Below are 15,873 nucleotides of genomic sequence, written 5' to 3' on the forward strand. Positions count from 1 at the left end.
GCATTTTATAAGAAAGAGGTCAATACCAGAAGGCATAAACATTCTAAATGCGTTTTCACCCAATAATAAAGCAACACATAAATTAAAACTTGTACAACTGAAAAGAAACAAAAAGAAATGATCCACAATTATAGTTGAAGATGACAACACCTCTCTCTCAGTAATTGATACTATACATAGACAAAATACTTAGAACACTGCAATCAAGAATATCAAATAACGTATTATTTTTCAATGCACATAGAACATTCAGTAAGACAGACCTTGTGCAGGGCCTTGCAACACATTTCAATACATTCAAAACAATTGAAATCACAGAGTATATTCTTTGACATCAATAGAATTAAACAAAAATCAATAAGAGAACGATCTGGACAATCTCCAAGTTTTTAGAACTCAGATACTATACTTTTAAATATGCCTGCATCAAAGAGTAAATTACAAGGGAAACTAAAAAAAAAAATTTAAACTGTACGTTTAACACACAATGTGTCATAATTTGTGGAATGCAGGTACAAAAGAGATTATGAGGAAATGACTTTAAATACTTTATTAGAAAAAGCGAAACAGCTAAAATCAATATTGTAAGCTTCTAATATAATAAGATAAAAGGAGAGGAAATTAAATTGAAATTAAGTACAAGGACAGACATAGGTGGAAACAGAATCCAATAGAATAGAAAGCTGTCAAATAATAGAGGAAAAAATACATAATTAAAAAATAAACATTGATAAACCTCTAGCTAGACTGATCAACACAAAAAAGAAGGTACACATCGCTATCATCAGAAATTAATGATGGAGTATCACCACAGATCCTACAGACATTAAAAATGTAAGTGAAGTTATGAACAAGTTTATGTCAAGTCATTTAACAATTTTGATGAAATGGACATATTCTTAGAAGAACGCATTATCAAAAATGACTCCAGAAGAAACAGAAAATCTAAATAACTCTATTAGAGTTAGGGAAAATGAATTTATAGTTTAAAACCTTTCCACAACAGGAAATTTCAGGCTCAGTTTTCTTCACTGGCAAATTTTATCAAACATTTAGGAAAGAAATAATACCAGTCCTAAAAAAATACCAGTCTTAGATAATAAAGGAACAGGGAAACCTTGCCCACTAATATTATGAGGCCTGTGTTATTCTAATAACAAAACTAGGCAAATATAATGTTTTACCAGAAAAGAAAACTACTGTGTTTCCCTGAAGATAAGACAATCAGCCAGACAATCAGCTCTAATGCGTCTTTTGGAGCAAAAATTAATATAAGACCCGGTCTTATTGTACTATAAGTCTTATTTTGCTGTAAAACCAGGTATAACATAGCATAGCGTAGCGTAGCGTAGCATAATGTAATACCGGGTCTTATATTAATTTTTGCTCCAAAAGATGCATTAGAGCTGATTGTCCGGCTAGGTCTTATTTTCGGGAAACACGGTATAGACATAGACACAAATACTTTTGGCAAAATATTATCAAATTTTAACCTGCAATACATAAAAAAGGCTAATACATCCTGTCAAGTAGGGTTTATTTCACAAATATAAGGGTGATTTAATATTTGAAAGTCGGTGTAATTTGTAGATTTGGGGAATCAGTTTTTAAAGAAAACAGCATCCATTCATCTCGATAGGGAAAGATGAAACATTGCCAAAATTTAGTACCCATTGACAAGAGCCAGAATCGGGGTGGGAGGAGGGATTAAGTACAGAAGGGTGTAAGAGAACTTCTTGGGATGATGGGAATGTTGTTTATCTTGAATGTTGTGGCAGTTGCAAGGATGAATACCATAGGGAGGAAAAAATATATTTTTCCTCTACCCATGTTAGGTTTTATATCTGGGGACTTGCAAATTAGACGGCAAAAGACAAATTAACAATAGGAAAACAAAAATTTAGTAACATGTACATTGCACATGTATATGTGGTGTATACATGGGAGTATCCGGCGATAAGTAACCCAAAGGGGTGAATAGAACTTATACATAGCAGAAGATGTTGGGGCTTCTGGGAGGTGGAGGCCAGTTATGGGAAGAGGAGAAGGAAAAGTATCTTAAGTAAAAGTAGTCTTATAAGGTTTGTAATGGAGATTCAGTCCCTGCCTTCTCCATTTATGAGTTGTTAAGAATCTTCCGCTTTGTGGTAGGGGAGAGGGAGATAACTTTTACAAATGGAAGGACATTTCCTTTATCAACGTAAATTTCCTTTCCAAAAAGAAAATGTGGCCCTGTTTTTAGAGCTTTCTTTACATCTGCTGGTTCTCAATGGCCAATAGCTAAAACTAATCCATAAACTAAAGAGGCATATTTGGATACCCTTCAATACATTTATCAAAACTTATCTAACAACGCACTTAAAGAGTGTTCATTTTATTTCATGTAAATTTACCTCAATACAGAAACATGATTATGCCAATTTTTATTGTCATCAATAGTTCAAGTGAGTAAACATTTTAAAAAGTGTTTCCCCACATTTCAAAACACAAGTTTCTCTTTAAATCAGAAGCTTTCTGAACTTACTTTTGAGATTGATCACTTAATGGAATCATCTTCAGCTCATTAAAAATTTGAGATCAAACAAAGAAATTCTAATACATTAATCTGATGGTAAAAAAAGGACTACTGTGTTACATATTTTGCATTTTTACATTGAAATTGGGAAGAAAGCTCTAGTGACTTGGTTATTAAGAAGCCATTAGTCGCATATGCAAATGTTTCAGAGGATAGGCAAGTAACATACCACAAACAAGACTGTACAGAGAGAATTGGACCCACAGGAAAGTGAATAACTCATCTAAAATTTTTCAGGTTCTACTTTTGAAAAAACTAGTTTCAGGCAAACAAAAGTATCTGAGGGCAGATAAGTCCAGAATTTGTGATGTCATAAAATAATCATTGACCTAGAAAGTAGAATGTTCTCTTTAAATTTAGCTTCAATAATTTAAATCGCCTTCCAAGTTTCTTGAGGTATTTTACACTTTCATCTTTGTTTTCACTATTTAACTTTTATTTCATTAGGTGCTAATAGGGCTAATTAAACCTTAATTCATTTCTTTGAACTATTGTGAAATTTACAATATCTTTTATATTTGTCACCAATCTGAAGTAAATAATGAAATTTTTAGATTTTAAGAAAAGTAAAAAAGTTAATAGCTCTCTCAAACTGGAGACCTGGTAATGTATAGGACACTTTATGAAAGAGGTATAGAGGAGGAAGAAACCTTTTTTTTCTTTTTCCTTTACTCTCCTAGGTACAGTGGCTGGGGACCCTGCAAATTAAACTGACAAAAGAGATCAACAAGAGGAAAACAATAGATTTGGATGTATGTACATACATATGTATGTACACATGTACATGCATACAAAGGAAAGTGATTCCAGGAGGAAGTTAGAATCTGAGGCTTATATACCATCTTAAGCTGAACAAAGGAAAAGGTGTTTGAGACTTTTAGGGGAGAGAGGAAAATTATGGGAACATGAAGGGAGGGATTAACATATATTTTAGCATGCTTTTCTATGCAGATATGTGTCATTTCAGGTATTAAGAGTTGTCTCCAGATTAAGGAGACACTTTTTTTTTTTTCCCTAGTAAGGAAGGAATAGACACAAATACAAATGGTAACTTATATCCTGCTTTTAAGAAGAAAGTGGAAAGTCAAGGAGCTAATTGCTTTCAGCTCAAAACAATCCTTATGGCAAAGTGGAATATTTAGCGTGGGGTATTCTGGCCTCAGAGGGAAGCAGAAATAGTTTGAATTAATAATCTTCCTTATGTTCTTGATTAACTTTAAATATTTTAGATCACAGATAAAATATACTTGTGTTATGTTTTCAATTAATCAGTCATCAAGTATTTATTAAATGCTTATGAATCAGGCAGATCCAAAAATGACATCTAAGAAATGCTCTCTCTCTCTCTCTTTCCATATATATATATATATCTTGAGAATTGGAAGACAGGGCCATGTTTGCCCTGCATATTAAATATATATATATACACACACACACACACACACACACACACACACACACACACATAAACTAATTGATTTGTTAGGATATAGGAAAAGAGGTGAGGGACATGAAATAAGTATTTAAAATTGACTTTAATAATGGCATGTTTTTATTTTTATTCCTTCTTAAAACTGTTCACTGTTGTTAGCCCCTCATTTCCCAAGATGATCAGATACCATATTTTTCAATGTAAACCTGGGATTTTTTTCTTTCATAGATTTTGTTCCTGAAGAGCGGGTTTTCGGTTATGCCTCAGGAAGAATTCAAAGGTACACTGAATAAGCCCAGCAAGCAGTAAATTTATTGAAAGAAAGAGGATAGGACAGTGCCCTCCTAGAGTTAGGAGTGGACAGGCTGGGAAAATAGCCATTGCTCAGACAAGGGCTGGGACTTGGGGATTTATTATTTTCTAAATGAGGGTGCAAAATATTCAAGACTTAGGGGTCGTGTTGCAGGCGTTCCCAGGCGTCTTTGCTGATCATGCCTTCCCCATGGGAGGAAGGATTTCCTCCCCCGTCCTTATTTGGCCCTTTTTGGAACTGTCATGGCGACACAGGGGGTAGAGATTTTCCATCCTTGTAATGTTAATATTATAGTCTATTACAATCAGCTAAAGTTTACCTTGAGGAGAAAGATGGCATCCTGGGTCTGCTTTTGGCTGTTGGAATCAAGTTCTGCCTGGTCTGGTAGCTGCTCCTTTTCTAAAGAATGATCTCATCTTCTCCATCCTTTGTTTTCCCACACTTCCTCCTCTCCTTCCTCCCAGCTCTGGCCCCATGGCCTGTTCTTTCTATTATATCTAAAGTAACAATTCCTCCCCATTAAGCCCATTATTTTGTAAAATCTATCCCAAGAAGTTATGTTGATCTCTACTCATTTATTCTCCTTTTTTTCTTCTCGTTTTGTAAATCTGGTTACTAGAGGAAAGATAGCAACCATTCACTTTAGGGAAAGTCTATTTTAAGTACCAGCTGCTTGTGGGGAAAAGGTTGGAGACTTCAATCCTTCATCTCCTTTTTCTATAACAATGCTAGCTCCCGGGCTGTCAGCAGTAAAAGTAGAAGAGGATCTTTCAGAAAGAAAACATTCTCAGGAGAAAGTAGTGACCTGTTATAATATTGAACAAAAGTAGTTCTCCTGTAATTGTTTGTTTTTCTGGGAAAGCTTGTTATGCCATACTTTGACTTATTTAAAGAAGAAGGAGGAGGATTGGAATTTTAAAAAGGAAGAGGACAAAAGGAAAAAGAAAGGAAAGAGAAATAAAAATAAGTAAAAAATTAAAGAAAACTTAATGTGACATACTTCATGAATTGAAACCAAGGCACTTAGTGTTCATTTTAATAAAAGATTGTTATAGTTACTGTGCTTATTTTGGGCATTATCGTCTATTATTAATATTTTAAGGTAAGGAGAGGAATGGGATGTTTCTAAAGATGCCATGTTTTCCCCAAAATAAGACCTAACCGGACAATCAGCTCTAATGTGTCTTTTGGAGCAAAAATTAATGTAAGACCCGGTATTATATTATATTATATTATATTATATTATATTATATTATATTATACCCGGTCTTATATAATACTTGCAAAATATTATCAGAGCTGTTTTCATATCATTCTTTCTCATGGAGATGGAACTTCTGTTCTGAGGATTGGTTATTTCAGGATGGTTTGAGGAAATAAATTTATCTCCAAGCTAATGATACCGTTTAAGCATTTTCATTGCATTTTTAAAAGGTGAAATTCTATTATCATTCTATTATCTTTGTATTCCCATAAAACCTTGATGTTCTAGTTTAAGCTGTAAACTTTTTCCAGCTTTATTGTAGATTTTTTACTTGTCCTAAAATTCTCACATTTACGAGTTCACTGTTCTATGCTGTATCAGCCTGTTAGCACACATAGTCCTTTCCTTTAATGCTTTCCTTTGGGCTTCTCTTGAGGGAGTTTTCTAGGGTTTGTTAAACAATAGATTGTTATATGTAAATTAGTCAAGTGTGTGTGTTTGTGCACTTCATTTTGTAGTTCCATGATAATAGTATTAAATATACATTTAAATTTTTTGGTACTTTTTCCCTTTTTCAGATGATATGTAGATGGCTATCACTAGTCTTCCCACGATCAACCTCACATTGATGAGGCTGAGTTTGCTAAGAGTATACCACTTTAAAAGTTTCTGGCATTTAAGCCAAGATTTCATGGGATTCTCATAAAAGTGCATAAGTCAATATACACTATCATTACAAGCTTGCATTTAATGTTTTTTAGGCAGTTCTTCCATAATCTTGAATAGTGTTCCCAGCAATAAATTAGAATGCTTTGTAGTGAAGAGGAGAAAAACATTTTCCTTCTTTTCTTCTAGGTTCTTTGCCTTCCTAATAATTAAATTGACATAAGACAGATTAACAGGAGATAAACAAATTTAATTACATATCTCCAGGATCCCCATAAAAATATGAGACCTGTAGGGTGGCCAAGTAACTGAAACTTATATAACAACCTGAGCTAAGAAAGTAGATAAGGGGGGTCTGGAGACACAAAGGGGAGGAAGGCCATTCACACACACACACACACACACACACACACACACACACACACACACAAGGCTAAGGAAACATTTGGGAAACAGTGGTTGCCTTGTTATGCCGGTAAATTTCTTAGGTTAAAAGGAATTTCTGATAATAACTCTTTTCCTGGTACAGGTCCCATTTCCAGTGTATACATTTAGGCAGTTGAGGGGGAGGTAAAGAGCTTTTCCTGAATCCCCTGGGTTCTAATAATCCTCCTGCCAAAGTGGCACATTTTGGGGTGGCCTGCCCTGAACCCTTACCAATAGTGTCACTCCTACCTGACTTCTAAGTGGGCACCTCTAAATTTCTGTTAGTTGTGTGAAATAACCTGTAAACTATCAGTAATTGTTAAGCAATTCTGGTGTGTGTGAGTGTGTGTGCATGTGTGTGTTAACATATAATTAATACAGTTTCTTTTGTTTATTTAATAAAGCTGTAGAAAGATCATTAAAATACCCTTTTTTTATTATGACTTATCTTGTTTCTTTGTCAATAGATATTTTTTTTTACTATTGAAATGAGTAGTTACTTTCTTTGTTCCCCATCAATATTAATTTTCTTAAGTTTCTGTTTGCAATTTTATGGAAAAAAAATGATAGAGAAGTAAAATTTTAGTTTGTAGTATCAAAACGATATTTTACCCACCAGTCAATCCTAATACAAAGCATTGAGCAAGTCTTAATTTTTTTTAACACCTTTTTCTATTATGTTCACATATGTAGAAAAGTAAATATGATTATGTGCATTCAACTATGTGGAATGATAATATCAGTGGTGTTTGGGATGTCAGAGAAGCCTGAGTAAATGAACTAGATGTTATTGGAAGGTTAAGAGTCAGCAAGATGGAAAACTGTGGTGATAAAGTAGTGACATTATTGAGTAGGCTGTGGAACAATGAACACGTGAGCGTGGAAATAGTATGACTGTTTTAGAAAGATTACTTGGGTAGATAATATAGAGAGGACGGAATAGAGGAACAATTCATTTAGGGAGTTACTATCTTGGCAAAAGATGATAATTGCCTCATGTGGAGGAAATGGAAAGTTAAGGAGGTGGATTTCAATGACACTGACAGGACTTACTGACTATTTGGGGAATGTGGGAGAGTAGAGCCAAGGGTAAATCCTAAGTTTCACTCTAAGGATATGAGTAACACTCATATCCAGAAGAGGAGTAGAATATGCTGGGCCAGCCTTCAGAAGCAAAAGAAAAGCTAGTTTAATTTACCTCTACCCATTCTTCTTGTATAGTACTCCCGCCCACCCCACCCCCTTTCCTAGCATACCTAGTTATCTTGTTTTTGGTAGGACTCAAAAGTATTTAGCAGCTCTGTGGATCAGAAAATTCCACCCTGGGAATTCCTGGCTATAGTTTACATGTAAGTGAGATTCTCAGGTGATAAGAGTTCTCTCCAGGAGTTGTTCTCTCCCTGGTAAGGAGGCACTTTTACAAATGGAAATTTCCTTTATAAATGTAAGTTTCCTTCACAGAACAGGACATTTATACTCTATTTTTAGGCAGTTGAGATAAAGAGATTTTCCTGAGTCTGCTCAATTAGTAAACATGGGCAAGATGTATATTTTTAGGGTAGCAAATGCATATTCTGGTGTCCTCCAGCGCATCCAGCTAATTCTTGAAACTGTAATCTCAAGGATCCTTTTTGTTTGCTGAGCATGGAATTTCCTTCTAGTAATGACTTGTAGAATTATAGTTTTGAGGTTTCTAATTTCTTTCTCCCTACCCTTTTCTCACCATGGCTATCTATGGTTTTGACAGAGTTGTTTGTTCTCTTTGTGTTACATGTTTCACTGCGAAAATGAGTACCAGATTTATGTCATTATTAAATGTATTGTGACATTTTACATACTCAGTGTTCCATGCTTCATAATATACAGTGCCGACATTCAGAACTTCAAATAACCACTTCATTTTTTTTTCAAATTTTCACATATATCATCCCTTGAAAATCAGAACTAAACACTTAACCCACAACAAGTTTTAACTGCAACAGTGGTTTCTTCCTCTTCTGTAGTTCTAGGTAGAATAGAACCATCTAACTGAGTGATAAAGGACAGCATTTATAACATTCTCCTTTGCCCACACTCTCCCTGTAGTTTGCTTTAGAAATAGAATCTTGGTAACACAAATAGGTGATGTGATTGGATGTTTTCTATTATGAATATTTTCTATTATGCCATCTGAATTGTTTAAAAAAAAGTGTTAAGTAATTTTTATAGTAAAGTCTCAGAATGCGTTAAAGATGCATTCACTCTCATAGACTTCCATTCCAATATTCAGAAAATCTTGATAATTTTAATAATGATGTTAACTTCCTTTTCACCATTCAATGAATCTATTCTGCCTAATACCACCCATGCCCCTTGTGTGTGTATGTTTGTGTGTGTTGTTAAAAAAACAAAATTCAATCAAGTAAATTTGAAGATCTAATTTTCCTTACTAAGCAAGTCATTAATGGATCAAATCTCATCTAGCAACCAGAAGGGTGCTCTGAGGGCTTGTACAAAATGAAAGGTTTTTGTAGGAAGAAGTGTGGGGCATGGGAGCTACCATGTTTCCCCGAAAATAAGACCGGGTCTTATATTAATTTTTGCTACAAAAGACACATTAGGGCATATGTTCAGGGAATGTCATCCTGAAAAATCATGCTAGGGTTTATTTTCCAGGAAACACAGTATAAACAAAGAAAATAAAATATTTTTTAGAGAAGGACTTCTTTTTTGTGGAGGCAGGAGAGTTAATACTTATTATGATTCAGATTGCCTCTTTTTTGTACTGGGGGGATGGAGAGGGCACACGTGACAGATTTCCTCTTTGGTTTTGACCAGAAAATTCCAGACTGGTTAATTAAGACTATGTTTCTGGGAGAAACTGAAACAACAAATAGGTGAGGTATTAAATCTAATTTTGATATGATAGGCTTTAGCACAAGTGACTCCACTTTAGGCTTGTGGTTTTCTCTTTAACAGTGTGTTTTAAACCAATGCACTATTTCTCTTTCATTTACTTCTATCTTTGAGTCTTTTTTGAAAATTCTCTTTAGTATCTTCATCTCTTTTATCCTTCTAGCTCTTAATTATCTGCTATTGCAGATAAACCTACCTACTTTCCTTCTCCCATCTCTTTTCACTTTTAAACTTTAATTTGTCATTTTTCCCTCCTGGAATATCTCCCAGCATCTTCTTTGCTAATCCATGTACCACTGCCACCTTTTTTTCTTTTCTTTTTTTTTTTTTAATCCTTAATTCATCCTTTCTGATGATGGTAATTTTATTCATCTTTACAAAATTAGTTGGAGGTATAGTATGTGTACTAACTGTGCTAGGTGCTAGAGAGACAGTGATGTACACAGAAAAGGAATCTGGCATAACAGCTTGCAGAGACAGAAATAATCAGCAGTACATAGGATACAATGTGGTAAGAGCCATGGTGACAGGAAAACTTCTGAGTTGTTAGGGATGCATCTGGAAAGTACATAGAAGAAACCCCAACCAAGACTGGGTTCAAGAATTGTTGCACACGAATGAATCAGACAAAGCAGGTGATAAAGAAATAATTTTTCTAGGCATTCAAGGTGTGTGTGTGTGTGTGTGTGTGTGTGTGTGAGAGAGAGAGAGAGAGAGAGAGAGAGAGAGAGAAAGAGAGAGAGAAGAGAGAATGTGTGTCCATGTCATTTTATTAATATTGAAACTATTTTAGTATAACTGAATGTATATTTATGTTACTTTTTGTGCAGATACAAAACTTTTGAGGTTTCTGGCGTTTGTATATTTACATTTTTCTTCAGCTCAGAAATAGGACTTCTTCATTCTACTTTCATAATGACTCCTACATGCCATAAATCAGCTGGTAGATAATGGCTGTTTCATTCCTGTTATCCCGCCATTGACTAATTTTAGGTGCCTAGGGCAGGTATGAAAATACATTTCTGAGTTTGTCATAATGAGTGAGGATTGGTAAGTATTTCTCCTCTTATGTCCAAGTCAGTCAGAATGCGATGATTGTAGTATTTTATTGGCAAACATTCAATTTCAGGTTACTTTTGGTAAAGTATGTAACACAGTATACATGTTACATTATGCAATTGTACTAGGAAAAGGAGTACTGGATTTTGAAACAAACCGCAACCTGGATTTTAAATCAGACAAATGATGGAACTGGCCTCAGATAACAAATGGTCCACCTCCCTCATTCTACAGATAAGGAAAACTGAGACCCGGAGAGGTAATGAGAGACAATTCTAAATTAACAGTGATAAGGAATTTTTTAAATGTCATGTTTGTTTTTATTTCTAATACTTTTGAGGGAAAAAATGATCTAGTTGTTTGCTATTTACATACCTACAGTTTACATACCTTACATAATCAGGTTTTTTTGTTGTTTTTTGTTTTTCATTAACAAATGAGAAACAGAAACTCATAGACACAGACAATAGTTTAGTGGTTGCCAGAGGGTAAGGTGATGGAAGGAGAACTGACTCTGGGTGATGAACACAGAATGGGATGTATAGATGATGTAATACAGAATTGTACACCTGAAATCTATGTAATTTTACTAACAATTGTCACCCCAATAAATTTAATTAAAAAAAAAAAAAAAAAGAAACTAGCAAACATAGTATACAAATTCTTTTCAAATTGAAAATTAAAGAATTATTAAATAAAGAGACATTTGAGCTTTTACTTTTTTTTTTTTTAAACTAGTCTGACCAAAGCTAAAAGATAAGGAATTCTAGAGAGAGAAAGTAGAGAATTTTTTTTTTTTTTTTGATGTATTATGGGAGAAAGAGCTTAAATCAGTTAACTTATTTTTGTGATCTACTTCCTTTCTCACAAATGGATAAAGATAAATCTCTAATTTGTCACTTTTTTTTTGCTAGAGATTATATTTCTTGAGGAACAGCAGTTTAAGTTACACCCACTACATTCCTATTAAAAAGGCAATGCAAATATATATTTTTTATTTTATTTTTCCAAAGGAAGACCTTGAAGCACTCCAAGATTGCCTTGAATGATTTTTTTTTTTTTTTTAAAGGTTTTTCAGTTACTAAGTAACACAGTTGATGTCAGAACATAGTGACATCAGTGCGTAGTTTGGTATTCTTTTCACTGGTTACACAGGAAGAGAAGGACAAGAGGAGGGAGTCAAGGAAGACAAAGAGGAAAAGAAAGAAGGGGAGGGGAGGCAGGGAGGAGAAGGAGGAAATTTTGCTTGTTCTGTGTTTATCTGCCATTCACAATGTTTAGCAGTCATACATTATTGCTTTCAATTTGCATAATAATCTTTAGAAATAGATATTACCCCATTTTACAGTTGAAGTGGCTGAGACTCAAAGAAGTTACATTCCTCACTTATAGTTACACAGCTAGTATTAGAGTGACTCCAGAGCTTGTCTTTCCACCACTGCACAAAGCTGATTTCCATGCTGTTCCTTATCTCCCTGTAATTTTAAAAGAGGCATTGCAAAATTCACTTTAAATTGTATTTTATTTCTGTAAGAGAAGCTGATCGGGGACACTAAAAAGCAAACAAACCTTGCTCTGCAGTATGGTGTGTTGGTAGTATCGACACTTTCAGGGGATAACATGTAAATCCATTTCTGGACTAAAGTGAAAGTAGGGAATTACAAGTTAATATCAGAACTGAAACAAAGCCACGTTTTGTGAAGCACACATTAATAGCAGTACATTGGATCAAAGGATGTGATCTCACTTCATAGTAAAACAGGTCTTGCAAGCCCAGGTAACTCAGGAAGCAGAATGGTAATTATTCACAGAAGAAAGCAGGTAGTATACTGTTACAATACTACAGTAGAAAGTCAGAAGGTCACAGAGCGAGCAGGGTAACTGAAACAACTTGAAACTGCTTGGCCCCCTTTAAAAAGAAATAATAAAATGGGAGAGAATGAAGCAGGTTTACCTAACACATCCTTGCAAGGTAAGTGCCAACAGCATCGGAAATGTCTGCAATCAGAAATTTAAGCAGTGTTGATTACTCTGTGTGTGTGTGTGTGTGTGTGTGTGTGTGTGTGTGTGTGTGTCCCCACCAAGTTTCAAGGTGTGCTTTGAGGGAATGTGGGGATTATTGTTGTTTCAGAAGAAGCTGGCCATCTCTGTTGTGCTCAGTAACTTGACCAACAAAGAAACACATTTTGTGGTGCATGGGGAGAGTCTAATCCTTACTCCCCAGTGCAGTGGTGGGGAGATGGTGCGACACATTTCTGGTGCATTTGTCGTGTTTGACCTTTTCCAGTATTGACAGAATGTTGATTTTTGTCTCTCCCTGTGCAATTTTTAATTTGTAATCAAGTTTTGTCATCTCTGGGGTTTACTATCTAAGTGTCCTTGTAATTAACATAACTATTTTTCTAAGGTAGAAAACAGGATCTAAGAGATCCTGTAGGGTACAGCGGTTTATTTTACATGTCTTACTTAATCAGATACCTTTGTCCTTTGAAGGGACTGGCTTTGTTGACATTGGCTTGACTAGGCTTCCATGGTTAGGCTTGTTGATAGAAACAAATACAAGGTTGCTCACACTTCACTTCTTTGAGTAAGAAAAGTTCTTTCTTTAAAGAAAAAATAGAAAGTGACTCTAATGCTTATTTGTTGCCATGATTTTTAGTACCCTGTTTCCCCGAAAATAAGACCTAGCTGGACCATCAGCTCTAATGCATCTTTCTGAGCAAAAATTAATATAAGACCAGGTCTTATTTTAATATAATACAAGACCAAATATAATATAATGTAATAATATAATATAATATAATATAATATAATATAATGTAATATTGGGTCTTATACTAATTTTTGCTCCAAAAGATGCATTAGAACTGATGGTCCAGCTAGGTCTTATTTTCGGGGAAACCTGGTGGTCTGCTCTCTTATGAATTATTTACCACTTTTACATGTAACATTTTGATCAATATTTTTTAGAAGTGTACTTATAATGCCATTTTTGTTTAATTATGTTCATCTGAAGCTATCAACAAGAAAATTCCTAGACCACCCAGTTTCCTATTAAGTACACATAATCAAACATGTAAAACTGAATCTATGAAATATAACACAAGCAAGCATAACAGTAAGGTGATCATTAAGGAAGCATTGTTTCCTTGCATAATATCTGCAAACTCATAGGTACAACAGAGTGGCACTTGGTCAGTCTGTGCTTGGTGATAGGAGTATATAGCCTCTGGTTTATAGAGTTTCCAGAATGCCTATGTGTTTTCTTTATTTTCTTTAATCCTTTCTGCACTTAACCTGCATAAGAACCGGAGAATCTTAGTTTTATTTCTGTAGGTTTCCTAAAAATGTTTTTGAAATACTACATAAAGTGCTATTATAAAGCATTCTTTATTTAAAGATTAATGAAAAAAAGTCATTTAATGTATTCCACTGAAGAAAAAATCAATAAGGTAAAAGTTTCAGCATTCTTCCATGAAATTATATTTTTTGTCTTCTATAGACACAGATGATATTATGTACGTAATTATAACATATACCATAATTCTCTCTGTAATATCTTTCCTTGAAAAAGTATATGAAGACATTTACGTTGTTAGAGTTGTTCATATAATTATGATTTTGTATAAAAAGTACATGACTATTTGATAACCACTTGCCCTAGACAGTGTGGGGGCATCACCTGTGTGTGTGTTCAAGGGACTGACATCAACTGAAGAGTTGACTGGGCCTTTCTGCTCTCCCCTTATCATCCCTCTATGTCAGGATCATGGGTGCTACTTCTTATTTTACAGTCCTAGTATTTGTATTTTCGTTTTGTGTTTTGATTTTCATATATTTGTGTGTGTGTGTGTGTATTTTGTTTGTTTCATATATATATATACACGTACATATATATATATATATATATATATATATATATATATATATATATATATATATATATATATATATATAATATATATATATATATATATAATGTATATATATATATATATTTTTTTTTTTTTTTTTTTTCAGAATTAGTAATCAGTACATATCAGTAAAAATGACCAAACAAGCAAAAGTAAAATCTATAGCAAATACTTTGAATGTCGTGGTCTGAGTTAGAAAATGATGTCCCTAGATCCATAAATCTGGAGCTGGGGAATGCTTGTGAGATCAGTTCTAACCCAAGGTATTTTCCTTTATGTACTTTGTGAAAACTTTTCGATAAGGAATATGTTATCTTCTGATCTTGTCTGTGTTGAAATGTATCTTGGTAGATCTACAAAAGTTAGATGTATCTCTTGGAGTATTGAAATGCTTCCATTCCAGTTGTAATCACCTTAAGATTATTAATTGAACCTATTATTCAGGTGAGAGTTAATTAGAAGCGAAGTTACTTAAGTTGTTGGTTTTAATTTCTGGACTTTTTTAATTTATAAAGGAAAGCACTGTGGGGATAATTTGCAGCTTTATTTGTATGTGTGAAAGTCAGAGATTTTGATAGGTGTGTTTGATATTTTGTAAAAGAAATCAAGATATATCCTGGAATCTTCATTTATGGAATACTCTGACATTATTCTGTTTTTCTGTGCCATACCTTGTCCTATATCTAAGCTTGAGTTTAAAAATCATCAAAGTAAATAAAAAGACATTTTTAAATATTATTTAATTTTGCCTTGACTTAACAACATTTATAAAAATTCTGAAGTTCTCGGAAATAATCCTAGTTATTATCAACTCTACTTATAAATGAGTGTTCTCTAACCAAAATGACTATATTCAACTACTATGTTTTGTCCAATAAACATATGGATGATTCAAGTGTTTTGGCTATGAAAATAATAAATTACAGTAGATTACTATTAAAATTCCATCATGTGCTTTGAATAATGATTTTCTAAGGACATGTATCTACATTGTCTAGCTTCATTGGACCATCCCTAGTCACAATTTGGAGGGCTAGACGTAGACATAGTCAAAGATTATTCATTATAGTGCAATTGCCTGTTGGTCTCTGACCCATTTTTATATCCTGGTAGCTGGCTGAGGGTACCCTGGTTAGGGGAGGCCATAGCTATCAACGTTTAATATTTCCAACAGCATTGGGAACCTATTTTTCCCAAAATGAAAGTGAAGTAGTTCTAAAGTTATCTTCAGCTTACTGTGAACAGATCTCAATTATCTTTTCAAATATAAAAAGCAATCTCTTCCTTTCAGTCCCAATGAAAAGTAACCCCACAGAGCATTAAGTAAAGATTTTACATGTGAAGGTTTATAATATTCTAAGAACTCACAAAATAGAATTATCTAGGGCA

General features: G+C 34.0%; 1 protein-coding gene across 4 annotated transcripts in view; it reads left to right on the forward strand.

Moving 5' to 3' along the window:
* NAALADL2 (N-acetylated alpha-linked acidic dipeptidase like 2) overlaps nucleotides 1-15,873 on the forward strand; it is a 1,208,457-nt gene that overhangs the window by 320,102 nt on the left and 872,482 nt on the right. The window contains exon 1 of one of the 4 annotated variants that reach the window (XM_074328118.1): nucleotides 12,274-12,542. The exons of 2 other annotated variants lie outside the window; for them this stretch is intronic. In XM_074328118.1, the coding sequence (XP_074184219.1) occupies nucleotides 12,500-12,542 (43 nt within the window). In that variant the 5' untranslated portion in view covers nucleotides 12,274-12,499. Of the gene's footprint in view, nucleotides 1-12,273; nucleotides 12,543-15,873 lie in introns of those variants that run through there. One more of the 4 variants, XM_074328092.1, reaches the window with a different exon arrangement.

This window comes from Rhinolophus sinicus, linkage group LG01, assembly GCF_036562045.2.
Source record: "Rhinolophus sinicus isolate RSC01 linkage group LG01, ASM3656204v1, whole genome shotgun sequence".
Lineage (NCBI taxonomy): Eukaryota > Metazoa > Chordata > Mammalia > Chiroptera > Rhinolophidae > Rhinolophus > Rhinolophus sinicus.